This window comes from Polypterus senegalus, chromosome 7, assembly GCF_016835505.1.
Source record: "Polypterus senegalus isolate Bchr_013 chromosome 7, ASM1683550v1, whole genome shotgun sequence".
Classification (NCBI taxonomy): Eukaryota; Metazoa; Chordata; class Cladistia; order Polypteriformes; family Polypteridae; genus Polypterus; species Polypterus senegalus.
In genome coordinates, this window is record NC_053160.1 from 95,611,081 (window position 1) to 95,637,793 (window position 26,713).

At 36.5% G+C, this 26,713-nt stretch overlaps 1 protein-coding gene across 1 annotated transcript in view; it reads right to left on the reverse strand.

Moving 5' to 3' along the window:
* Positions 1-230: 230 nt before the first annotated feature.
* The window catches only part of aldh7a1 (aldehyde dehydrogenase 7 family, member A1), a 56,581-nt gene continuing 30,098 nt past the window's right edge, over positions 231-26,713 (reverse strand). The window contains exons 13-18 of the mRNA XM_039759026.1: positions 20,062-20,168; positions 16,245-16,361; positions 10,107-10,204; positions 3,667-3,740; positions 1,188-1,263; positions 231-810 (exon numbers count right to left, since the gene is read on the reverse strand). Coding sequence (XP_039614960.1) covers positions 756-810; positions 1,188-1,263; positions 3,667-3,740; positions 10,107-10,204; positions 16,245-16,361; positions 20,062-20,168 — 527 coding nt within the window. The 3' untranslated portion in view covers positions 231-755. The remainder of the gene's footprint in view (positions 811-1,187; positions 1,264-3,666; positions 3,741-10,106; positions 10,205-16,244; positions 16,362-20,061; positions 20,169-26,713) is intronic.

The following is a 26,713-nucleotide window of genomic DNA, read 5'->3' on the forward strand; positions in this document are numbered from 1 at the left end:
TACCCTTTTCTCTGTGTTGGCTTCACTTTTACACACATATTCATGCTATAATTTGAGTGCAGGTCCAGAATAGTGTCCACCCTATTTAGTAAAAGACCACCCACTTTTAGATTTCTAACGCCACTACTGCTATGGTAAATGCAGTCAGTTCTGAACACTTCCAACCCTTATGAAAAGGTAGGTACATTTTTTAAAAGCTAAACATTAATGACCATGAACAGAATTCCAAGCACTGTACTGGTATAAATTTGTATTTAATGCAACTACCAAACATATGTACGTTGTACAAATAAAAAGATTTTAAAGAAAGCATCATGATATTTTATAAATTGAACAAAATAAAGGGGAAAAACATTTTGTATATTTTATATGAATACTGTTATATTGAAACATCACATTGATTTTCTGGAGACAAGCAACCATATTATGATGCTACAGAAAATGTCAAAGGAAATCAATAACTTTTAGTAGCTACTGTTTGCTCATATAAGAGGTAATTAATTGTGTAAAAAAAAAAAAATTTTGTATGTGTGACTGGTAGTGCAAAATTAGCATGAGTTATGAAATAACTACCGTGGAAATGTGGTAGTTGGCCAGCATTCTGAAATATTAGTTTTTTTTATTTAAATGCATTTTTATGCATTATGTAACATATGTGGACAGTATTTTGATTATGAAAAATTCATCAGCTTTTTTTTTTTGCAAAAATACATTAGAAAGTGCTAAATCTGCTGGGAAATTCTTCTTGATTTTTTTCATTCAAATTTAATTCCTTGGGCTAAAGGCAGATCCTTGCTGTAGTTGATAGTGCTGAAAAAAATAAATTACAACATTAATTTATCATAAAGAACAGAGTAATTTAAAAGTCAGTATTGCATAAAATGAAGCTGATTCTGTGGAAATTACATTTCACAATGAACTAAACAACTCTACAAAACTGAAATCAGTAATTATATATTGGATTCATTCAAAGGTAAATACACTAAATATTTTCCTTTACAATGTTACTTTAGACAACTGGTTAAATGTGTCTTTTTCACTTTCTAACTCAGAAACACAACTGTGTCACATTACTATAAACCCACTATGCATGAACACTGTCTACATTATTGATGAAAACATAAATGAGCAGGGCTAGACAAATACACCATAATATAAATAACACAAGAGACTAAACATTGCCTTACCAAGTAGATCTTCTCATATAAAGTTTCCAGGAATCGCTGCCCGATTCTCTGCCTCCACCAGTGTGCTTTTCTCCACCTGAAAAGAAAACAGTAAATTAAAAAATTACTACAATTGCAGTTTATTTTCATTAAAAAAGGAGAGCAAGGAGCATTAACGTAAATGTATAGTTTCATGTTGGTTTAATCTGTTGTTTTGAGAAAATTGAGTTTTGCATACAATAATATTGGTAATGCTGCAAGAGCTCCATCAGTGTTTCTTCTTAATTGGCAGGATGAATATGTATGTGCAGTGATTAACCCACTGCTTAAATATGTTTCTGGAAGACACAGGAAGAAAAAGCATAGTACATTCTAAGATAAACCAGACTTTTGTGTTAGAAATACAAAGTTTTGGAAAAATATAACATTCTTCAAGGCCTGAAAGATGTGACATCTAAGATACAAAAAAAAAAAAAAAAAGTATGATCACGTTTTTTTATGGACAATACTGACCATGGATATCGGGTTACTAGATCTTGCCTTATATTTTAAAATAATTGTTATTATTGTAATTAAACTATAGATCACTGGTGTTACTGGTTCGTTTTAAATGAATAAAAATGAAATTCTGAAGGCTTATTGTTCAATGGCCATAAAAATACTAAAATAAATAAAAATCCCTTAAAATACATACTTTTGACACTAATAAAATATATACAGAAAATACCAGTATTTATCCATAATACATACGGCATTCAAGAAAATAAAACTCATAATTATAACCTGTCATACTGTTTAAATTTCTTCTGTAATGTACTTATCTGAAACAAACCTTAATTTTAAAAAGTGCTTTTCAACATAATGTCTAACAAAAACAAATATATTCTCACAATTTAATTCAATTAATTGATATTGGCAGGTAAGCACTACTTAAGTGCATATAAATATATACACACATTGTACTTCTTCTCCCTCTGCATGAATGCCTTTGTAGCTTTCAAACTGTGTTTTGGGTCATTGCCTTGTTGGAATATCCAACCCCTGTGTAACTTTAACTTTGTGACTGATGCTGACATTATCCTGAAGAATTTGTTGATATTGGGTTGAATTCATCCGAACCTCGACTTTAACAAGGGCCCCAGTCCCTGAACTAGCCGCACAGCCCCACAGCATGATGGAAAATTTTTCGTGTCCAAACAGGACGTACACCAAGTTGCACTTTTTCCAAAGCGGATGTATACCGAGGTACCACTGTGTATATATTATATTATAATGTATGTAATATTCAAACATTTTCCTTAATAAATAAATGACCAAGTGTAATATTTTTGTCTCATTTATTTAACTGGTTTCTCTTTATCTACTTTTAGGAATTGAGTGAAAATCTGATGATGTTTTAGGTCATATTTGTGCAGAAATTTAGAAAATTCTAAAGGGTTCACAAACTTTCAAGCACAACTGTATGCTAGTTGGGATAGGTCCAGCAAACCCCTCAACCCTGTTCAGAACAAAGAGGGTTAGACAATGACTGACTGACTGACATTTGTGTTTATGAATAACTAAGGATGTCTAAATATATTATTATTTTATGTACACATAACAAGCAGGAAAACAGCCAATGATCGCCTTATTTACATAATACAGTGAGCTATTTCATGATAGAAAAGATGTCAGCTGATATCTGTGTTCCAGCTGTCACCTGGTGGGCATAAAACACAACCATTTTCTAGTAAATAATCAAATTTTAAAGATAACATTGTGATGCCATTACAATGGCTTTCACAGACATTAAGAAATTAGAGAGCTTCATCTGTAAACATTCAAATCTTACAAATAAATTTGCTGAGGCATTGCAGATAAGATTTTATACAGGAATGAAGATGTAGGCATGAGAAATTATTACTGCAACAGTATGCTCTTTTGATTGTCTCCAAGCCAATGGAAATTGCTATAGCTAATAGTCACAAACAAACCTTTTTCTTAGTCGTGAGTGCCTTCTAATTAATTGGGTTAGTTACCATATTTATGACAACCTCAGTTAGGCACACAACAATGAAGTCATACTGCAAAAAGAGTGACCCTACAGGAAATACACGATGAGCAAATTAAAAACTTAGAATTTTTTTTCAGCTGCCCCATAGAAAGCATTCTCCCCAACCAGACAAGACAGAAAACTCTTGTAAAGTGCGGTGACATCCTGTTTTCACTTTGTCATTCTGGAGAATTGAATGTTGTCTGGGAGAGGGGAAGAATTTAAATGATTTTAGAACAAGGTTACATAGCAAAATGTGAAAAAATTGAAAAGGTCTGTATACTTTCTAAATTCACTGTATAACTTCTGATAAGCTATGTACACAAGTGACTCGCTTAATGAGTGTGATTCCTGTGATCCCATTTCTTTTAATATAATAAAGCATAATCAAATAATTCAGAGTTTTTTGAGGAGGATACTATGAGGCAACTATCCCACACTTCTAACACAGAGTGTAAGTAGACGTACCAAATGCTCCACCTATTTCAGCGCCACTTGTTGGAATGTTGACATTGACAATACCACAATCTGATCCTTTTGGTCTGAAAATAAAAATAAAAAATAAACGTATGTATTAAATATTTAAAAAATGGACATCAAAAATGAAGACTATGTTTTTAGAAAGCCTATTCAGATACATTCATATGTAAACAATAATATAAACTGTATACAAGATAAGACATGGTGAAAAGGCTTCTGTTAAAATGCAATACATTATGCCTTTATTTCAGGGTTAATTATATTACATTCAAGAAAAATAAAGACTGCTGTATCAAGATCATCTACCAATTTTATGAACTCTTTATTTCACTAATTAGGTTTTAAGTTTGACTCCAGCCTTACACAGTCAGTCCACAAGATAAATACTCTACATGTAATTACTTGCACACAACACTCTCAAAGGACAGAATGAAAACAAAACTTACTGCCATTATGAACAATGTTGCAAATCCTCTGTCTGACAAGCAACTATTAAGAACTTTTAGGCAACAAGAAACACTACTGGGACTCTTTAATACCAATGGAAATACATCTTTATAATGTCTCACTATGGCTCTGACTGCCGAGTTTATCCTTAGCCAAGTCAGACGTTTTCCATCATTTTAGCAATGTTGGTGTGTGTTTTATGGTTCTGGTTGTACTTTGTTATAATATTTATTTATTTATTTACTTACTGAAAAGGTAAACAAATAAAGTATGGTATATCTATCTATATTTACTGTATATATTGTCACACACATGTGCATAGGAGGCAGCTAAAGGGTTCAAATGAAGGTAATTCCACACCAGACCAGGGTGCACTGATCCTTTCTCTTTATCATCGGCAGAACAACCACGGGAAATTTCGTTTGGAATTGATGATGTCACTTTTGGTACCGACCCCAAGGACATCACTTCCCCTGCCTGACTTTAAAGCCGCCATGTTTGCCTGTCTGTTTGTTCCTTTTTAGGACTTAAGTCTGAATATTATTAAACCACAACCTTCATTTATGGCAGCCTATTTCAAGTGTCTGGGTGGCTGCCACTAAACCTTTTTCTTTTTCCTTTCACATATACATATACTGCTCAAAAGAATTAAAGGGACACTTTTTAATCAGAGTATAGGATAAAGTCAATGAAACTTATGGGATATTAATCTGGTCAGTTAAGTAGCAGAGGGGGTTGTTAATCAGTTTCAGCTGCTGTGGTGTTAATGAAATTAACAACAGATGCACTAGAGGGGCAACAATGAGATGACCCCCAAAACAGGAATGGTTTAACAGGCGGAGGCCACTGACATTTTTCCCTCCTCATCTTTTCTGACTGTTTCTTCACTAGTTTTGCATTTGGCTACAGTCGCACAGGTAGTCCAACTTCTCCAGGATGGCACATCAATACGCGTCATTGCCAGAAGGTTTGCTGTGTCTCCCTGCACAGTCTCAAGGGCATGGAGGAGATTCTAGGAGACAAGCAGTTACTCTAGGAGAGCTGGAGAGGGCCATAGAAGGTCCATAACTTATCAGCAGGACCAGTATCTGCTCCTTTGGGCAAGGAGGAACAGGATGAGCACTGCCAGAGCCCTACAAAATGACCTCCAGCAGGCCACTGGTGTGAATGTCTCTGACCAAATAATCAGAAACAGACTTCATGAGGGTTGCCTGAGGGCCCAAATGTCCTCTACTGCGCCCTGTGCTCACTGCACAGCACCGGGGAGCTCAATTGGCATTTGCCATAGAATACCAGAATTGGCAGGTCCACCACTGGTGTCCTGTGCTTTTCACAGATGAGAGCAGGTTCACCCTGAGTATATTTGAAAGACGTGAAAGGGTCAGGAGAAGCCGTGAAGAATATTATGCTGCCTGTAACATCATTCAGCATGAGCAGTTTGGTGGTGGGTTAATGATTGTCTGGGGAGGCATATCCATGGAGGGTCACACAGACCGCTACAGGCTTGACAAAGGCACCTTGGCTGCCATTAGGTATCAGGATGAAATCCTTGGACCCATTGTCAGACCCTATGCTGGTACAGTGGCTCCTGGTGCACGACAATTCCTGGCCTCATGTGGTGAGAGTATGCAGGCAGTTCCTGGAGGATGAAGGAATTGATACCATTGACTGGCCACCACACTTTCCTGACCTAAATCCAATAGAACACCTCTGGGACATTATGTTTTGGTCCATCCAATGCCACCAGGTTGCACCTCAGACTGTCCAGGAGCTCAGTGATGCCCTGGTCCAGATCTGGGAGGAGATCCCCCACAACACCATCTGTCATCTCATTAGAAGCATGCACCGATGTTGTCAGGCATGTATACAAGAACACAGGGGCCATACAAAGTGCTGCGTACAATTTTGAGTTTCTGCAATTAAATTTTGGCAAAATGGACTAGCCTGCCATATAATTTTTTCACTCTGATTTTTGGGGCGTCTTTGAATTCAGGGCTCTGTAGGTTGATCATTTTCATTTCCATCAAACGATGTGGCATCCTTTCGTTCCTAACGCATTACCCAGTCTATATCAGTATAGATATCCAGGAGGATTTCTTTTTCCCATTGAGATTTGATGTGTTTTCAAAGTGTTCCTTTAATTTTTTTGAGCAGTTTATATATATTTTATATACCACTTCCCTAGGCATATTAAATAATTCCAGTTAGTGTATTGAAACATTTTGTGTAATAAAACAATTGAATAAGCAGTGAAACACTAATTAATCAACAGCTCAAATTACCTTTTTTATTTTAGGCCACATCACAATGCAAATAAATCTAGGACTTTGATTGGTTGTCAATAATGCCATCTTTAACACTAGAATTCCTGAAGCCTATAAAAAATCTCTGTGGATAATGTCTAATTTTCACTAAATGTTCAAGTTCAAGACCTCATTTGTTAAAATTCTAAATGTAATGCAATGTAATATCATTATCAGTGTCTAATGAATTTCTTTTTTATTTTTTTTTAATTTTATTTGAAAAAAGAAATTCCATACGATCAAGTCTAACTTGTATAACGAAAAAATAACACTACACTCAATTAAGTCAAACTTAACAAAACCAGAAATCATCCCCCATCTGAGAGAAAGAGAGGAGAGCCAACAGCAAGAGCAAATCTTTAACATTAGAATCCCTGAAGCCCATGTAAAAGCTTGCAATCCTGGCCCACCTTCAAAAGCTTCACACCTCTCCATCAGAGTGTTTTGTTTAGTAAATGTGTCGATCACCACAAGCAGCAAGCACCAAGAAACCTGCTATCCCATCCCCACCTTCCCCCGGGCATAAAGTTCACAAAGCTCAAGGCTCCTTATCTGCGTGTGAGGTGCCTGGAGTTATACAGGGTAAATACGGTATATCATTATTTGAAATACATGCATTTCATTTGTGTTCCGTGACTACAAAGATCTGGGTAAGTGTAGGATGAAAAGAAATACAAGAAGTGCAAGAAAGAAACTTTTTCCATGTTATACCAATAATGACGTGAAGTGTATAATGTGTGAAGGCTTTAGTCCAAATATCAAACAAACATGTGCGCTTTTATTCAATTTAAAGAATATAACCAAAGTAAAAAAAAAACTAAAAATATTCAATTTACATGTTGCTGTCAATGAGTTACAAACCCAAGTTCAAATGTCAATCAGCAGAAAGTTGATACATATTCTTAGATGGCGCAGAGGTAAGAACTGTTGCCTTATAACCAAAAGGTTGCTGGTCCCAGCACTCAGCGTTTTGAGTAGTGAGCTGCTATTATTATTACTATAATAAAAACATACATATAATTTGAGTCTGTAACACCCGGTGTAAATTTTGGCTACTTGTAAAAGTTACTGCTTTTTTTTTTAATTATTATTATTATTCAGTTTAATTCTCTCAGTGATGTTCATATAGTACAACAAACTTGCCTCTCTCTTTCTCTGAGTTGATGCCGTTTATCTCTTTTCCTTTCACAAGAGCAGCGATGACTACAGTTGATACTGTGGTTCATGCCTGCTCAGAACTATTTGCTGTACTGGAAATCAAAGATACAATGTCAAGTGACCGCTATCAGACTGGACAAAGGCAGAACTGTAACAATAATCAGCTCCTTCACAGTGCTTTCGCTGGCTAAGAGACTGCTGCATCGCAATGCAACTCTGCTTGGCACCATAAGTAATATAGGACTTCCACCCGTGGCTAAAGTCACTTTAGTACAGGAGCAATTTGCCACGCTAGTGTTTAGATCTGGCAGTACCATGCTGACGGTGTATATGCTCAAAAAGAATAAGCCTTTGATTTCAGTCTGTAACAGCCAGTGTAAAGTTTTGCAACTTGTAAAAGATATCGTTGAAAGGCTATAAGTAGACACACAAACGCTGGCGAATCATGTCTTCTTGGTATCTTGTTGTCACTTGAATTTTTTGTTATTAAGTTTTATTCTTGAATAAAAGCATACTTGTTTCATTAACATATATTTGGGCATTTTTGCTTAGACGGCTGCCCCTGCAACACAGACCTAGCAAGGCTGCAGAAAATAAATGGATGGATGGATGAATGTTCGGTTCAAGGGATCCCCTTTTTCATTAATAACTTTCATTTTATACAAACAGAGAATACAATCTCTGAGCATAAATTGGACATCTCAGTATGGCAATGGCAAACTACACATATAAGGCAGTTACTTGTACAAGATATTACTACTACAAATAGATTTGATGCTGCTTCACTGACAACATTTGATGTGCAGTTAAATTAACTGGATTAATTAAGGCATTTAGGTGTTATGTTAAACAATTAAATTGCAGATATCTATAACAAGTTAACACACATGTGTGATATATAAATAAATACATATACACACACTAGCTATTACCTGGCTTCACCTGGGAAATTTTCTAAGACAGTAGGCCTTGGTTATAATGCCGTCAGTTAATCAGCTGTATCAGAAGTAGGCCTGCGCGGTATACCAGTACTGAAAAAATATCAAAAAATCAAAATATTAAGATGGTACAGTAACTGCATTTTGAGATTTTCAGTACTGGAAGTAAAGCCAGTTTTCCACTTAAATTTTCCCTATAGAGTAGGCAGGGAAAATGTGCTTGGATGTGCTGGAGACTTGCTGAAACCATAGGCTTCAACATAGTCAAGACATTACAGCTGACCCCTTATGGCTTTGACGCAAACTTTATGCTATCAAGAGGCAAGCGGTGCTTAGTGTAGTTTGATGGCGCATAGTTTTAGGGAAACTTGGAGTAGGCCTTTGTTTATACTGTACTGTGAAGTCTGCATGCAGAACACAATGCAAAGCATGACGAGGCACTGTCAACAACATAAAAATGTGAATTTTATGTATATATTCTTATTATTAGATGTTTATGATTTTTTTTATTTATGTCATTCACTCAAGTATTTCTTTGGGTTTTTGTCAGGTTTATGTTGAAGTCTATTTTTTTTTCTAATGCCTCGCAATTAGAAGACCCGGGTTTGCTTACCCGATCCTCCCTGCGTGAAGTTTCCATGTTCAACCCCGTGTCTGCATGGGTTTCCTCCCACAGTCCACAGACATGCAGGTTAGATCATTGGTGATTCTAAATTGTCCCTAGTGTGTGCTTGGGGTGTGTGTGTGTGCCCAGTGGTGGGCTGGCACTCTGTCCGGGGTTTGTTTGCTGCCTTGCACCCTGTGTTGGCTGGGATTGGCTCCAGCAGAACCTCGTGACCCTGTAGTTAGGATACTGCGGGTTGGATAATGGATGAATGGATGGATCTTCTTCTAAACAAGATTGGTGGAGTTGAAGTCTACAGATTGCAAATGCAGATGTAAACCACTTTGGAGTGCGGGACCCCCTTCAAAGTCTGCAAATGGAAATGTTACTAGAATGTCTTTTTTGCAGGTTTGACAGAGATACATACATACATAGAAACACAAACACCTCTGGCACTGTCTAACTGCCTAGTGATGGAGAATAGAATTTTCAGCAATGAAACAGCACTAACACACCTAAAATTACCAGCAGCACAGTAACTACAATAGAGGTTTTGAGAATTTTACATCTCAAATTGACATCTGCAGACTAGTTATGTTCTGCTAGAACAGTCAAAACTGTTTTAAAGATAACAAAATGATCTTTCACCTGACTTCCACATCATCAACACTAAGAAGTGTCCACTAGTTAAAACAGTAAGATGTTAATTTTAAACCAAAGGCTACATGGTTCTACAGTACATTAAATACAGAGTAATGCTATAAATGGAAATGTTTTGAAGAACATTAAGAGCAACACCTGAACACAACATTCAAGTTACTGTACTTGCACAACCAATAAAGGTGTGATAATTAAGTTCGACAGAGGTTTCAATTGCTAAATTAGGACTTCGTTTATTTGTGTTGATTTTACAATAATAAATAAACATAAACATTCACAGCAATCCTTATCGAAAACAACAGTAAAAGTAAATCTTACCCCAGCCAGCGGAACACTCTTCCCATATCTTTAGTAAATATGCTACTGGACAATCCTTGCTTGACCTCATTGTTCCAAGCAAATGCTTCACACTCGGACTGCAAGAAAAACATTTTCCTCTTAATCTTCTACAATTTTACAGCAAGTTTATCATCTATATTAAAAAAAACCCAAACATTAAATTCTAATCAGCTAGGACACAGCTCTATAAAATTTAATTAAAGTACAGACACTGCTGTCAAAGGATGATAAAGAGCCCCAATTTCCTAAATTATCTAAGTAGACTTTTGCGCAAGCAGATAGGCACTGTCAAAGGAAATGAGGATAGGAAAAGACATGAGAGGGGTGTTCTAGAGGCCTTGGACAAGAAAGAAATCAAATTTGACAATTTGGTCACTTAAAAACCACATTAATAATATGTTAAATACAAGAAATTAAACTACCCAGCTGGAGGAAAGAAATCATCTAAGTCTTAATGTAATGTTCTCAAACCACCCTTAATCCAAAGGGTTACAGGAGACCAGAGCCTATCATAGTAGCAACAGGGACAAGGCAGGGCCATCTTAGATATACACAGGTCAGTGCAGAATCACTAACGGATTTAAAATGCATGTCTTTTAGGATGTCATATGAAGAAAGAAAAACACAATTCTTGGAGAAAAACTCATGCAGACACCGAAGAAATACTGGAGATGAGAATTAAACCAATGACATATGTTGACAGAAGACTTCAGTAAAAAAAAAAAGTGACAATTGACATTGTTGTACATTCATTTGCTACTTGTGTTGCTATAGTATCCAAAATACTTTCACTAGTGATCTCATTTAAACTACTTTCCATGAAACAACTCCATTGCAGATGTCTACATTTACAATGATTACATTGGCACCTAGCACCTACAGATCATGTCACTGTCTACACCATGCTTCACAGAAGGTTGCAGAAAAGTAACATTGTATTTCTCACATAATTTCTTCTGACACATTGAAGTGGCATCTTTGTTAAACAAAAATGTACAAAATTTCAAACTTGGGGTCACTGCTCCTATAACACTTTGCAAAATCACATAAAATCAAACTTGTCACATACAAATTATACACACAGTACAATATGTAATAAAATGCTTAGTTGCTCAACTCCAATGTGTGTGTCTTTAAGAATATAAAAGGACAATCACAATAATACATAACTTGATAAACATAAAAAATCATTAACAGATTTTTAAATATGCAATAAATAATAACAGTTAACTTAAGAACTTAAATGACCTAATGTAAGAGGTTTAACAATAGGGTATCGTGTAGATTTACTTTCCTTTTTCAAGATGCAAATGGGTCTGTGGAAAAAGAGCTATTCCACAGTCTCTCTGAACTGGACTTTTGGTGGCGGTAGTGCTTCCCTGACTACAGCACAGAACAGAAGCCATTGTTGGGATGGCTGGTATCTTTGATAATTTTCTTTGCCCTTGTTCAGCATAGCTTGGTATATACAGGTGCTGGTCATAAAATTAGAATATCATGACAAAGTTGATTTATTTCAGTAATTCCATTCAAAAAGTGAAACTTGTATATTAGATTCATTCATTACACACAGACTGATGTATTTCAAATGTTTATTTCTTTTAATTTTGATGATTATAACTGACAACTAATGAAAGACCCAAATTCAGTATCTCGGAAAATTAGAATATTGTGAAAAGGTTCACTATTGAAGACACCTGGTGCCACACTCTAATCAGCTAATTAACTCAAAACACCTGCAAAAGCCTTTAAATGGTCTCTCAGTCTAGTTCTGTAGGCTACACAATCATGGGGAAGACTGCTGACTTGACAGTTGTCCAAAACATGACCATTGACACCTTGCACAAGGAGGGCAAGACACAAAAGGTCATTGCTAAAGAGGCTGGCTGTTCACAGAGCTCTGTGTCCAAGCACATTAATAGAGAGGTGAAGGGAAGGACAAGATGTGGTAGAAAAAAGTGTACAAGCAATAAGGATAACCTTACCCTGTTCAGGATTGTGAAACAAAACCCATTCAAAACTGTGGGGGAGATTCACAAGAAGTGGACTGCTGCTGGAGTCAGTGCTTCAAGAACCACCACGCACAACGTATGCAAGACATGGGTTTCAGCTGTCGCATTCCTTGTGTCAAGCCACTCTTGAACAAGAGACAGCGTCAGAAGCGTCTCGCCTGGGCTAAAGACAAAAAGGATTGGACTGCTGCCGAGTGGTCCAAAGTTATGTTCCCTGATGAAAGTAAATTTTGCATTTCCTTTGGAAATCAAGGTCCCAGAGTCTGGAGGAAGAGAGGAGAGGCACAGAATCCACGTTGGTTGAGGTCCAGTGTAAAGTTTCAGTCAGTGTTGGTTTGGGGTGCCATATCATCTGCTGGTGTCGGTCCATTGTGCTTTCTGAGATCCAAGGTCAACGCAGCCATCTACCAGGAAGTTTTAGAGCACTTCATGCTTCCTGCTGCTGATGAACTTTATGGAGATGCAGATTTCATTTTCCAACAGGACCTGGCACCTGCACACAGTGTCAAAGCTACCAGTACCTGGTTTAAGGACCATGGTATCCCTGTTCTTGATTGGCCAGCAAACTCACCTGACCTTAACCCCATAGAAAATATATGGGGTATTGTGAAGAGGAAGATACAATACGCCAGACCCAATAATTCAGAAGAGCTGAAGGCCACTATAAGAGCAACATGGGCTCTCATAACACCTGAGCAGTGCCACAGACTGATCGACTACATGCCACGCCACATTGCTGCAGTAATCCAGGCCAAAGGAGCCCCAACTAAATATTGAGTGTTGTACATGCTCATACTTTTCATGTTCATACCTTTCAGTTGGCCAACATTTCTAAAAATCCTTTTTTTGCATTGGTCTTTATTGATATTCTAATTTTCCAAGATACTGAATTTGGGACTTTCATTAGTTGTCAGTTATAATCATCAAAATTAAAAGAAATAAACATTTCAAATACATCAGTCTGTGTGTAATGAATGAATCTAATATACAAGTTTCACTTTTTGAATGGAATTACTGAAATAAATCAACTTTGCCATGATATTCTAATTTTATGACCAGCACCTGTATGTCCTGGAGGTCAAGGAGTGCACACAGGGATGCCTTCAGTTGACAACACTTGCAGTCTTGCTGCATGCTGTTACCAAACCCAGCAGTAATACTTCCAGTGGGGATTCTTTTAATGGTGGATGTGTATAACTTCCTTAGTAATTGGGAGAGCAGGTTGAAAATCCCTGAGGCATCTGAGGTCGTAAACATGGCTGTATCTTCTTTACCAAGTTGTCAGTGTCTCTGGACAAGATTAGGATCTCTGTGATGTGGACACTGTGGTATCTGAAACTGTTCATCATCTCCACCAGAGTGCTGTTAATACTGAAAAAGTGGAAGTGCCTCTGCTGTTTCCTTGTAAAGTCAAAAAATCAGTTCCTTTCTCTTGCTCGCATTTAGGAATTGATCATTGTCCTGACAACCAGCGTGACAGCCTCTCCATTTCACCCAGGTAAGTCTGCTCATTGTTGTTAGATATAAAGCCTACCACAGCTCTGGCATCAATAAACTTGACAATGATGTTAGTGTCACGTGCAACCATGTCATATTTGTAAAGTGAGTACTCAGAATACTGCTCTGTGGACCGCCTGTGTTGAAAATGAGGGATAAGGTGTGGCCATCCACTTAAACCAAGTAAAAATCCAGCTGCACAATGAAACACTCAGACATAGGTCCCTGAACTTAGGGGATGAGGTAAAATGGAATTATTGTGTTAAATGCAGAACTACAGTATAGTCTATTAATAGCATTCACACATAATTCTCTTTCCAGGGGGACCAGTAATGTACTAATGATCAAAGTGATGGCATCCTCTGTGGAGCTGCTGTAGTGATATGAGAACTGTAATTGATCCAGTTCTTTTGGCAGAGAATGGCATATGTGATTTTTGATTAGCCTCTTGAAAGACATCATTGCTATAGGCATGAGTGTGAGGGGACACTGGTCATTTATACAGGTTGTACTTGCTTTCTTAGGTACAGGGACAATAGAAGATCTTTTAAAGCATATTGGTAAAGCAGACTGGATTATGAAGAAATAAAATATTACCATGAATACTAGTACATGCCGATCAGCTGAGATCACATCCTGAAATGCCAATCTAGACCTGCTGCCTTCCTGTTGTTTACTCTCCTGAATTCTCTCCTTACATCATGTTGTGACAACGTGAGCACTGTTTCCTCACTGAGTTGTTCTCCGAATCACAGATGTGTTGAACCACTGGCTGGCATTAGGAGCATTCACATAAAAGCATGTGTAGAAATTATTTAGTTACTTTGACAGAGAGATGTCAGAACTCAACATGGTGGGAGCAGTTGCTTTATAGTCTGTGTTATTGTCTGCAGACCTTGCCACATGCGCCTAGGATTGAACTACTTAAATTCTCTACTCATCATATCATTGTTGATTGGCTTTCACATCTCTCAGACTGTAAAAGGTGGCTTTATAATCGTCCATATACCCAGATCTAAGCCCCAAGTTGTATGCAGTAGCACATGTGTTTAGTGCACACAAATTGTTTTACCCACCAGTGGTTTTTTACTTTGGGTAAGTCCTGATGATGACTTTTGGTGCTATTTTATTTATGAGATATCCAAAGTAGCAAGTCACAGTTTCCATAAACATGTTGATGTTGTCATCAGAACTGCGTCATTTGGTCAGCCCAACACACAACCTCACGTGTGACTGGAGATTATTGTTTTAACTTCCATTTATATCTGAGCATATGAAAGATGGCGGCATGGTTAGATTTGCCCAACAGAGGCACACTCTGTGCTCAGCCTCTTTGAACAGAGTGTAGCAGTGATCCTGTGTCCTGTTCCTTAGGGTAGAACATGTAAAGTAATGTGCTGATAAATGTTTGCATTATCTTTTTTGAGGCTAGCCTTTCTAAAAACAACAACCACAATGATGTCAGCATCCAGGGTATAATTCTGGTGGTGACAGAGTGTTTCCTACAGTTCTGCCTAGGCGGTGACAGTTTCTGCTTAAGGTGGAACATATCCAGCTATGACAATGACTGAACTGAACTCCCAAGGGGAGTAAAAAATGGTCTGCATGTAATTGTCAGGAGCTCCACATTGCTGGTTGGCAGTTTCGTGATAAAATGGTTACATTCCTGCTGCCACACCAGTATTTGCTTGACCATGAAACAAATACCTTTACCTTTAAATGGCTTATCAAGCCATACTTTATGGCGTTTTGCATACTGAAATCTTTTTTGCTTGCTGTCTTTACACAGGAAAAGTTTCTTAGCAGCCACACATACGATGATACAATTTATTTGAAGAATAGATTTGTAAAGTTGAAGAATGTACTTTACTGCCAGATGATTCTACCAGATGCTGCCTCTTAAGGAAGTAACCTGTAAGTACTACTTAGCAGAATACAGATGGCTTTGATTACATTTTATGAGACCCATCAGTAATTGTGATTGCCACTGAATACATCATTTTGAATATTCAACTACACCACTGGTTCAACTTGTCTGGCTAATCACTTCCTCAGTAACTGAAATCAGTAGTGCTGCTAATGGAAATTAACAAATACATTAAATAGCTGTAGTGTTAAGAAGAAGATTATGAACCAAACCTGTTTTGTTGTAGTCATGTCAGAAGATATTAATATGTTCTGGAAACATAAGATATTCTAGAATTTTTTTTTATTGTATTACTGCTTGTTTGTATTTATTCTGATGTACATAGCATTTTAACTAGTAAATAAATTCTGTCATAATATCTAATTTTATAAACAACTTTCTTGGTTGACTTGTGGCTTTTGAATAGTACTATATAATCAAATATACCATCTTTCAATTGTAAGGTATATAATATAATATAATATATATAAGAGAACATAAAAAAAGTTGAAAAATTACATTAACTTAGTTTCAAGTGTCAAACACACAAAACACATTTTACTTTATTGTTTATTCAACAAAAAACAAACTGATATGCAAAAAAAAAAATCAGGATTGTTCATTACATTCATTTTAATGCATAATGGTCACAAAAAACCTTTAGAAACTGTGTGTTTTGAAAAGTTAAAAACAGACCCTTACCTTAAATTTGAGAACATACAGTATAGGAACAAATGTTTCTGTATGGACAATCGGTGCATTGTGAGACAGACCAGTGATAATTGTAGGCTCCACATAATTACCAGGACGATCCATCACCTTAAAAAATATGGTAAACAAACTATTAAAAAAATATGCTGTTGTGAAACTACAAAAATATTAAAATAGAAAATAAACTGAGCATTGCTCTTGTTGAAAATATCTATCATTTGCATATATAGGCATGTCATGGGGTACAACAAAGGAAGGCTGCAACACAATTCACCAAAATTGAGTGAGGTGCATTATTCTACTGTATCATAGTGCAATTTGAGCCTTGCGATGTGCCATCACATGTTAATTAGTGCTTCTGTTCAAGAGTATAAAAAGAATCTAGCATTGTGCGAGCAATTGTCATCTGTGAATAAGAAGCATAAATGTGTGTTCTTGCAGGTTCTTTGCCGAGAGCAGAGCATTTGTAAAGGCAAATAACATTTTTTAAGAGACTGGAATTTGGACCTTGCAATAATCCGCGGAGAAGGATGAGGTGAGGTATTGATTTTTGTGCAAGCCCTGATGGTGAAATGTCACGGACTTCAAAGTTTGATTGACATTTTTACCAGAGGATGACTGAACTGGATGGAACACCTGCTGCTTACACTCCGCCCATCGCTCCAGATGGAGGTCCTAGCAGTAGCACAACAATTTTATTTGTGCAGTGCATGTTTTTATACAGCAGTGCATTTGTTACCAGAGGACAAGGCTCGTCTGCACCCACTGCTTCACGGGAGTCTCCAATCCCCCAAACCCTTTGATTGTTGATCGTGTGTCATCTTCTTCTGGGGCTTGATGCTTTGCAAGATACCCCAACCCACAATAATCAGTTGTGCTTCACTAGGGACACTTTTATAAGATTATTGAGATATATAAAAGGTAAATTGCTCAATTTATATTTAAATCTGATGCACTTAGTTGTATATTTTTTAGTTCAATTAGTTCAGATGCAGTACTGTATGTGATTCAATTTGTGGTTCAAAAATGAGAAATTTGACTTATCTTCAAATATAATGTTACTTTTATAGGGGGTGCAAACATAGTAAACTTAAATCAAACATTTTCTAGAAAAGGTTGTGAACCCCTGTTGTAATATATTACAAACATGCCTCCAAACTTTAAAATATACAGAAAAAAGTACTGTGAGTTAAGTTCTACCATCATTATATGAAAACTAATTAAGAGCTCACTAATATATACATTTTATTTAGTTAATTATTATATACTGTATTTCAATTAAATAATTTTCTTTACACCTTAAGTTATAATGAGTAGTATTTGATGCTAGTCTCATTAGTCTAGAAACATGCACGAATAGTACAGCATATGCTACAATGCCACAGCAGATGCTGGTTACAGAAATGACAAATGGCAAAATTAAAAAAAAAAACATTTAAATGAAAACTATACAAATATTAAATAAAAGGTAAAAACATAAAATATGCTTTAGTCAGATTGTGTAACAATTGGACAGTATAACTGAACAGACCTGCCTCTTCCTTCATTCCTTGGTCAAGATTTCTGTCTTTATTTCAAAACCGCAACCCCACGTAAAGGGGCTTCCTGCTTGTAGACTTAACTTTCATTTTCCTTAGTTATTATTTACATTATTTTAGCAAAAAATAAATTTGTTTTGCATGTTGTGAGAATGCAAGTAAATGACTTGATATGTGAAATATGCGACATGTTGTTCACCATTGGGTCCCATTCTTTCAGAAACTCTGTTGTGCCCTTTATCCATGAAAACATGAGAATAAAAAAAATTATCAGCCACCTCTTAAAAAAAAAAAAAAAATCACATAAAAATATCACTTTTGTGTAGATGATGTTTAAAATACACCTCTTCTAAAAGATGTTGGCAAAATAATAGGCACAATGACAGAAAAGACCAAAGTGTGAACAGAAAGAGTGAATGCTTGGTACTATTTATGGAGTTGAGTAAGTGGCTATGCCATCTCACTAGACAGTCATGATTATGACAGCAGCAGGTTTTTTTTTATATAATCATTCCTATCTTGAATATATAAAACAATACCATCTATGCACTCATTTGTTTTTGGATCCAGTGTGGCGAGATATTGGGGTCACTCACTAATTACAACATAAAAATATAATTTATACTGTACCTGTACAGCTCCTTGAAATGATGATCAAAATAAAATGTGGCTATATAGAAACTATGTATGTTTGGAGTTATTAGCATAATAGTATATTATTAAACAAAAACCTGCCATTCATCTTGGTAATAAAATTTGCTAAACTAAGAAATTAAAGGAGAAATATAGAGGAAAATTTAAATAAATGACCATATTTTTCGCTCTATAAGACGCACTTTTCTCCCCCTCAAAAGAAGGATGGAAGGCGGTAGAGGGCGACAATCAGCTGTTAATGGCAACAAAACTCAGCGTTACATTACAGGCATTCCCTCTCTGCTTAGAGGAATGTTAGACTCATTGACTCGGCATCTAATCCTTGTGTGTGTGTGAGTTGTAAACAAAGGCAAGATGACATCGACATCTCACAAGGGAGCAAAGCAAGCGCAGAAAGCAAAATACTCAGCAGACGATGTTTTGTGCATTATCGCGGAGTTGTACTCCGATTTTTTAGAATCTGATTTCGTTGAGAGTGATCAGGAGATCGAGGATGAGAGTGAGGAACTCGGACACCAGCTGATGCCATCCCAGCTGATCGCATTCGCGCCGCCGATGCACCTATGGCAAGGTTTGTATGGGAAGAATACCCAGACATTGATCTGTGGCAGCCAAACTGGCTACCGGACTTCACAAGACAGCAAGGCTTACTGTTGGACTCGACAGATTACCAGCTGCTTTACTACTTCAGGCTGTTCTTTGTTAAGGCTGCCTTTCACCTTCTGTCAGACAAGACAAACAGGTATGCAGAGCAATTTTTTGAATCGCAGGCTGTGCTTGCACCGCATTCTCGTTTTTCAAAGTGGAAACCCACAAATTTCCCTTTGGGATTAATAAAGTATCTATCTATCTATCTAAAAGACGAGATGAAGGGCTTTGTGGCATTACAAATAGAGATGGGACTAGACTGGTGATATAACTTCAGGGAGCATTGGTCCAAACGTGCTTTGTCCCCTGGTAGCTTTGGACAGGTTATGTCGCGTGATAGGTACATGCTCCTGCAAAGTGATTCTGAGCAACTGAGCTTCAAAAATTCTGACACTAGCGATGAGGAGTTCTTGGGGTTTCCAGAAAACTAGAAGAGTGCTTGAACCTTAAAGTCTCTCCTCATTTGTTAATGACAGTGATGATGGTTCTTAATACCGCTGTTGACTTTACATGGTTGAAATATTATTCTGCTATATTTTAATAAATATATTAGTACACCATTTGGTTCAGAATATTTTTTCCTTGTTTTCCTCCTCTAAACCTAGGTGCGTCTTATGGTCAGGTGAGTCTTAAGGAGTGAGAAATACGGTAATCAAGAAATACTTTTCCTTGTAGATGGAAGGTTAAATCACAGTCAAGTAATGAAAAACAACAAATGCATTTCTTGAATAGTATGTCATAAAAACATAATTTAGGTTTCTAGAATATGCTCAGTTTTTAAAGAATCCTGTATTCTCTTGGATTACGTTCACCCCTACATTTCATTCATTTGTACAAAGCTTACATTGATAACTGAATTCTTGTCAGTTATTATTTATATTATTGTCCTGGTCTCTCTGTTAAAAATCATGCTGACATTTTTTTTTCTCCTGGGAGCATTTGTTAATAAAATGAACTGAAATACATACTTTTCCTCCACAAACAACTGTGCCACCTTGTTGTTTAGCTTGGTCAACTGCAGCCTTGTACATCTCTACTGCCTGCTTGGTGTGAAGGGGACCATATAAAGTGTTGGCTGAAAACACACAAAAAAAACAACAGTTTATATTATTTTCAAATTGTACAGTTAATTTTTAACACAAGTGAGATCTGTACGCTTTATATAAAAATGTGATTCTTGCAGATATGTGACAGAAAACAAGAAAGCTTTTTTTTATTTTCATTAAATTCTTGGTATCTTGATGTTAAATTAAAAGCTCATAATTTGATTACAGTGTGGCTTTCAGCCACATCTTTTCCTGCTGCAAACATAATTCTATAAAGGCAGAGGAAACATGTTATAATCAATCTTTTAAGAAACTCATATGTAATTTGTCTAGATTATTTTCTCAGTTCCAGTCACAACAATGATATGTTTATTAAAAACACATGTAAAAAATATGGTATTTTCAGAATTTGGATACAAACATTTGTAGAAGTGAATTAGTTGAGTTAGCTACCTAACTAGGTTAGTCATCAGAGAAGCACAGACAAAAAAAACAGCTGTACAGCTAAGGAGATACCCACAACTTCACTGGGTCTCCAAACTTAAGAAAGGTTAACAAAAACATGCAAAAACATGCAATATATTCTGGCAATTGATTTCAAATCAAGTTTATTATGATTAATACTAGGGGGCTTCAATGCCTGCTCGCTTCGATCGCTAACCAATGCCTCTTAATTGGGAAGAAACACTACTTTTTTTTCTCTGATGGCAACACGAATTATACGATATACAAGTCTCTGACTTAAAGTTCAAATCTGAACAATATATTCGATCTTTCGCTGTTCCGTTATTTTGCAGAGTAATAATTTTTGTTTGTTTGTGCTAATGCGATCTTTACTATCCTTTTTTTGAGACTTTCAAATTTTTGTACTTTCATTATCTCTAACCTGCTCTGCATGTGTACCACACCAATGTTTTTGAATTATTTACGGTGTTCTACTTTGTCATCTACTCTTTGTTTTATTTCTGGCCCTGGGCATGGTTAAATCTCTTGGCACAAAGACCCATCTCACAGGATGTGTAAGGCCTTGTTCACACGGGCGTTAAAATCGAGCGTTTTTTTTGCTTTCGTAGAGTCCGGTGAGCGCGGATCAAGCGCCAAGTGTTTTCTACACATAGGAGTCAATGAGAGTGTTCACACGGGCTTTGGTGACGTACGTTTGTCCGGCAGCGCGTTTATACAGCATCAAAAAAACGTTGCATGCAGCTTTTTCTTGGCGTTCAAAATCCAACGAACGCAAGGAAACCGCTTCTAGTTCGTTTTCTGCGCGTTTATTTTACGCTTCGGAGGACCGGATATTTTTTATGTTTTCATATACAACATATATATTTTCATATTGCTTATTTTATTTTATTGTCTCATGTATTTTGTAAACCATGAACCTATTAATTTATGTTCTAATATAATATTTGATAACGATTATGTAGGGGGGGGCAATCCATGGCGGGGGTGGGCGGTCATTTCAGTGCATAACACCGGTGTAAGCGCACACTCGACTACTGTTTCCTTACCTCAAAGTGACAAGTAGTCTCTCTTCGGGGCTAACACCAAGTCGCATATTGGTTGATTGGCGTGCAATGTGGCATTGCACCAGCTGCAGCAGACAATCAAAAGTGGAAACCGACATCTGACAGTAATTAAAAAATTTGCGCGGAAATTTTCGCATTTCTTCATAAAGCATTAAAAAACTTCCTTTAACCCGACGTTGTGTGGTCAGAGGATGAACCCAGTAGCGGCGATTTTTTCTCTCCCTACGTCGCCATATTACGAGTATTTTTAAAACAAGAAGATTAATATCTAACATAGCAAAATGGTCCATATTGAAAGGAGGCACCTCAAATAAAACGACAAGGGCTTTCATATCCAGTTCCCGACACTGCCTCCACAGGTTAACACACAAACTACAATTTGGGCTGCAGGCTGGCGTTAGACAGAGACAAACGAACGCCGTGTAGAAGTCAATCGATCGCCACCACAAAATGCAACATAAACGTCTAGGATGTTCAGAGCAAGTTCCGTTTATCCAAAAACTTAACGCCCGTGTGAACAAGCCCAAAGTGTCTGAGAAAATCCTGTCTTGTCTCCTTCTAACCTTCCAAGATTTTTTTTTATAATAGAGAGAAATGGTTTCAAAAAAGAAGGAATACGGTATGGAAATCTTAAAAAAAAAAAAAAAAAATTGTAAGTATTAGGTAAAGTTAATGTATATTTTATCAATTTAAATTTACTGTCCCATTAAATAATGCTGGCTTTTTAATACTTTAAGGAACATATATTTTATTAAAACCATTAAATCATTAGAAACCAATACACACAGCAAATTACAAATTCAATTGGGTCAGATGTTCAAAAAAAGAAATGTAGCTGGGCCAGACATTTTCAGCGGCCAGTAAGCAGCAGATAATGATAAGTTTTAAACCGACACAAATTAATGTACTGAAAAACAAGTAATATTTATTCTTTGTTTCCCTTTTAAATTTGGTCACATCTGATACAGGCACATCAAAAAGCACATAAAAAAAACAATAAAAAAGCAATAACTAATCAGAATCTGAGATAGTAGCAATACTTTTTTTCCACTTTTGAAATAAAAAATTAACATTTTGGTCATATTTGACCTAAGCACACATCAAAGCCCACAAAAACAAAATAGCACACAGAATTAGAAATCATATTGGTTTCCTATGGTGCCCTCATATGTGTCAAGTAAAAACAAAAAAAAATCATTTTGAACAAATTATTAATCTCTGCTGTAAATGAATGGCTGTTTCACAGGGAGATCACCCCTGACAGAAACAAATATCAAGGGACAAATACAAACAAAAATGAGGGGTGCGTGGATGCAGATCTCTGTGTGATGTGTCTCTTAACAGTAAGAAAGAAAAAAAATGAGCCAGCGATTTAGATATTTGGAAGGTCCGCTGCTGAACTGGTGCATTCAGTAAGTACAGATCATCTAACAATGATTTCTGGTATTCCTTATTGTCAGTGTTTCATTTAAGAGAAATCCAGATCAGGGAGCGTAGGGAAAACTGGAGCTGCATGGTTGTTTCTGAATGCCGAATACAGATACATCCGTTCAGAAATATATTTTGGTTGAGAGACAATGCATACGCTTGGATATATAGGTCAGTTCAGATGTATACAATTGTTTGAATAGAACGGTTGGGTCTTATGGGCAGGAATAGCATCTCTGCTCCACTTTATCATTGCTTTAATACTGTCATGTTAAACATGAGTTGGGGACCTGTGAAAGTTTCTTAAAAAATGAAAAGAAGAAGAAAAAAAAACAAAAAAAAAAAACGCTTTTGAATCGAGGACCTCCAAACAAGACGGCTTGTGAAACAAAACACGCCTGAATAAGAACTGGACTGCAAGAGGGAAATATAATAATTATCTCATTGAACGAATTAATACAGAACAGGACTCTGCACTATTGAAATAAAAATAATTTGTTCTAGCAGATTTTTTTTTTCCTTGACATTTATGGGGCTCCATAGTTTCCCTTTTGAAATAAAATTAACATTTTGCCCACAAACAACCCAGGCACATCTCAAAGAGCATAAAATCAAAAACAGTGCACAGTATTAGTAACGTCATCATTTGCTTCCCTTTTCAAATAAAATAAATATTTTGGTCATGTAATAATACAAATGTTTTATATTTATATAGTGCTTTCTCAGTACTCAAAGCGCTTCTCACACAGGGAGGACCCAGTACTTGAACTCATGATCTGCTTACTGCAAGGCAGCAGCACTATGATTGAGCCTCTGCCTATATATTGCCCAGATGCATTATAAGTGCAATTAACAGAATAAATAAAAGAACTATCAATGTTTTTAAAGCTATCAGTGCACAAACCCACAACAAGTGCTAACAGTAACTAACACACATGAATACTGCACACTGAGGGAACATAGGTTAGTTTTAAATTGCCACATGACCATTTAGGCATGGCTTTGCTATACATCCCACATTATGCTGATATTGTGACATGTCTCGCTACTGCATGGACTGTGGGGGTGGAGTCTGTTGGGAGAAGTGGCTCCTATGTGTCTTATTCAACAGGATGTCACAGTATCATAGATTACTACAACCACTTCAAGATGCATAACAGCACTCTGCATTCTGGGTTGAATGTTGCTAGGCTATGCATTGCATTCATGGTCTGTACATCTGTAGCAACGCATGCAGAAATTTCTAAAGGATTGCAAAATCTGTTTTTCTCATTTTTTCTTTGTGTCTGTGGCGGGGACATGGTCTGCGCCACTCGGAGGTTGCTTCAGGGCCGCATGTTGCCCTCGGGCTGCCATTTGAATAGGCCAGACATACTGTGTTGTGGATATTAAAATAATTATTTCAACTCAATAAAAAACATTACTGTAAATAGCTTCATACACTAGTCTTTGAGAGTTGAAAAGTCTTAGTTCAGCTGACTTGAGTTGCATATCTCAGTTCTATTTATAAAAATTAAAATAAGGTTCAGACATCTACTAAGATAAATAATTGCCAAAAAGTTACTTGTTAGAACAACATGACAAGCGAGAGATAAAATGCATTGATCAATCAGGAATGAATCTCTTTAAGGGCGCCGAGACTTTAGAGACACTTTGGAACAAAAGGAGGATTATGTCCTTGAAGTTCACTGCTCCTCAAACGCCTCAACAATGTATAGTTAGGAACTGAATACCGATGGATAGGCCAAAAGGCATTTGGCTTGTCACACATCAACCCGAGATCATTCTCTAGACATAGAATACAGGCTTATAAATGTGCCAATCGTTTGGTTACACACAGAAATGACAGCGACGTTTATTGTTATTACCACAATAAACACTTTTTCACAGAAATTATTTATTGATTTTTTTCAGGTGTACCATAATCTGTTAAAGATGGGTATGCTAAATATGCTTAATCTCGGTAACAAAATAATATCTATGTCCTTCTTGTTTCTATGACAACATATGACTTTATATAAAATGATCGATTTCTGATTATGGGAAACAGGTTGTGACACTCACTCTGCAGAGGAACTTCCACCTTACTTACAGCTAGCTCTCCTACTCTGAATCTCTATCTGTATACTCTTTTTAATTATGTTCACTTATATATACGCCTAAACATTTTCTTAAACTTTTCTACTAGTTTCATTTAATTTGCAATGGTTAATTTCTTTTGATTTTGAAAGAGAAGAATGTGCATTTTCCATAAGGCATACTAGAAGGTCTGGGTCAAATTGATGTATCCATGTTTTCAACATGAAACATAAATGCATTCCTTAAATTTCTCTCAGTCTGAATTGATTAGCTTAACAGTCTCTTCTTGGGAATACTGGATTCAGTGATGTTTTATTTAAGGAGCCTACTATGCAAACAACAAGCACAGATTTTATTCATGTTTAACTGTTTATGATGTGCAGATTATAGTAATTAGTTACTACACAGTCTGCTATCTCATGTACCATCACCATTCTTGATTAGGATTCACTCCATGGTGGTAGTATTGTCTTTTGTTAAAAGCTGAAATGAAATTGGGTCCTTAACACTAGAATTACTGAAGCCTATGAAAAAAACTCATAATCCTGTCCCACCTTAAATTCCTTTGCACCTTTCCATCAGCGTCTTTCGTTTTGTAAATGTGTCAATCAGCACAAGCAGCAAGTAGCCTGCTGTCCCATCCCCCACCTTGACGGAGCTCAACTCTTCTAGCTCAAGCCAAGGCTCCTTATCTGCATGTAAGGTTTCTAGAGTTGTACAGGGCAAATAATACAGTATATCGTTATTTCTAATACATGCATTTCATGTGTGTTCCTTGTCTACAAATATCTGGGTAAGTGTAGGATGAAGGGAAATGTGAGGTAAGAAATGCTGAACACATACCTAAAGCAGAAACTTTTTCCATATTATACTAATAATGACGTGAAGTGTATAATGTGTGAAGACTTTAATCCAAATATCAAATAAACATGCAATTTTATTCAAGAATATAACCAAAGAAAAAAAAATAATTCGATTTACATGTTGCGGTCAATGAGTTGAAAACCCAAGCTCAAATGTCAATTGACAGGAAGTTGATATGTGTTCTTAAATGGCGCTAACTTTTACAAGTAGCCTAAATTTACACCGGGTGATACAGACTCAAATGAAATGTATGTTTTTATTATATTATAATAATAATAAATAGCAGCAGCTCAATATTTGGAGTGCCGAAACTCGAACCCGGTACCTCTGGGTTATAAGGCAGAAGTTCTTACCTCTGCGTCATTGAAGAACATGTATCAACTTCCTGTACACACACACACACACACAATTGATATAACCAAATCAAGCAGACCTTTGTTGGCTATGTTACTACTCTGTTACATATTCTATGAATACAGGTTTGGGTTGTGAATCTTGCTAGTTTCTATCAAGGAGTTTGATTTTAAAAATAGAAACTAAGTAGTATTTGTATGATTACTTTCACATTGTAGAGACAGAAAAAATGCTAAAGGTTCAATTTATGCTTTGAAAGCATATAATTCAGAACTGTATGCTCAATTAATGTTGAATATTTTAACAGATTTTAAAGATTC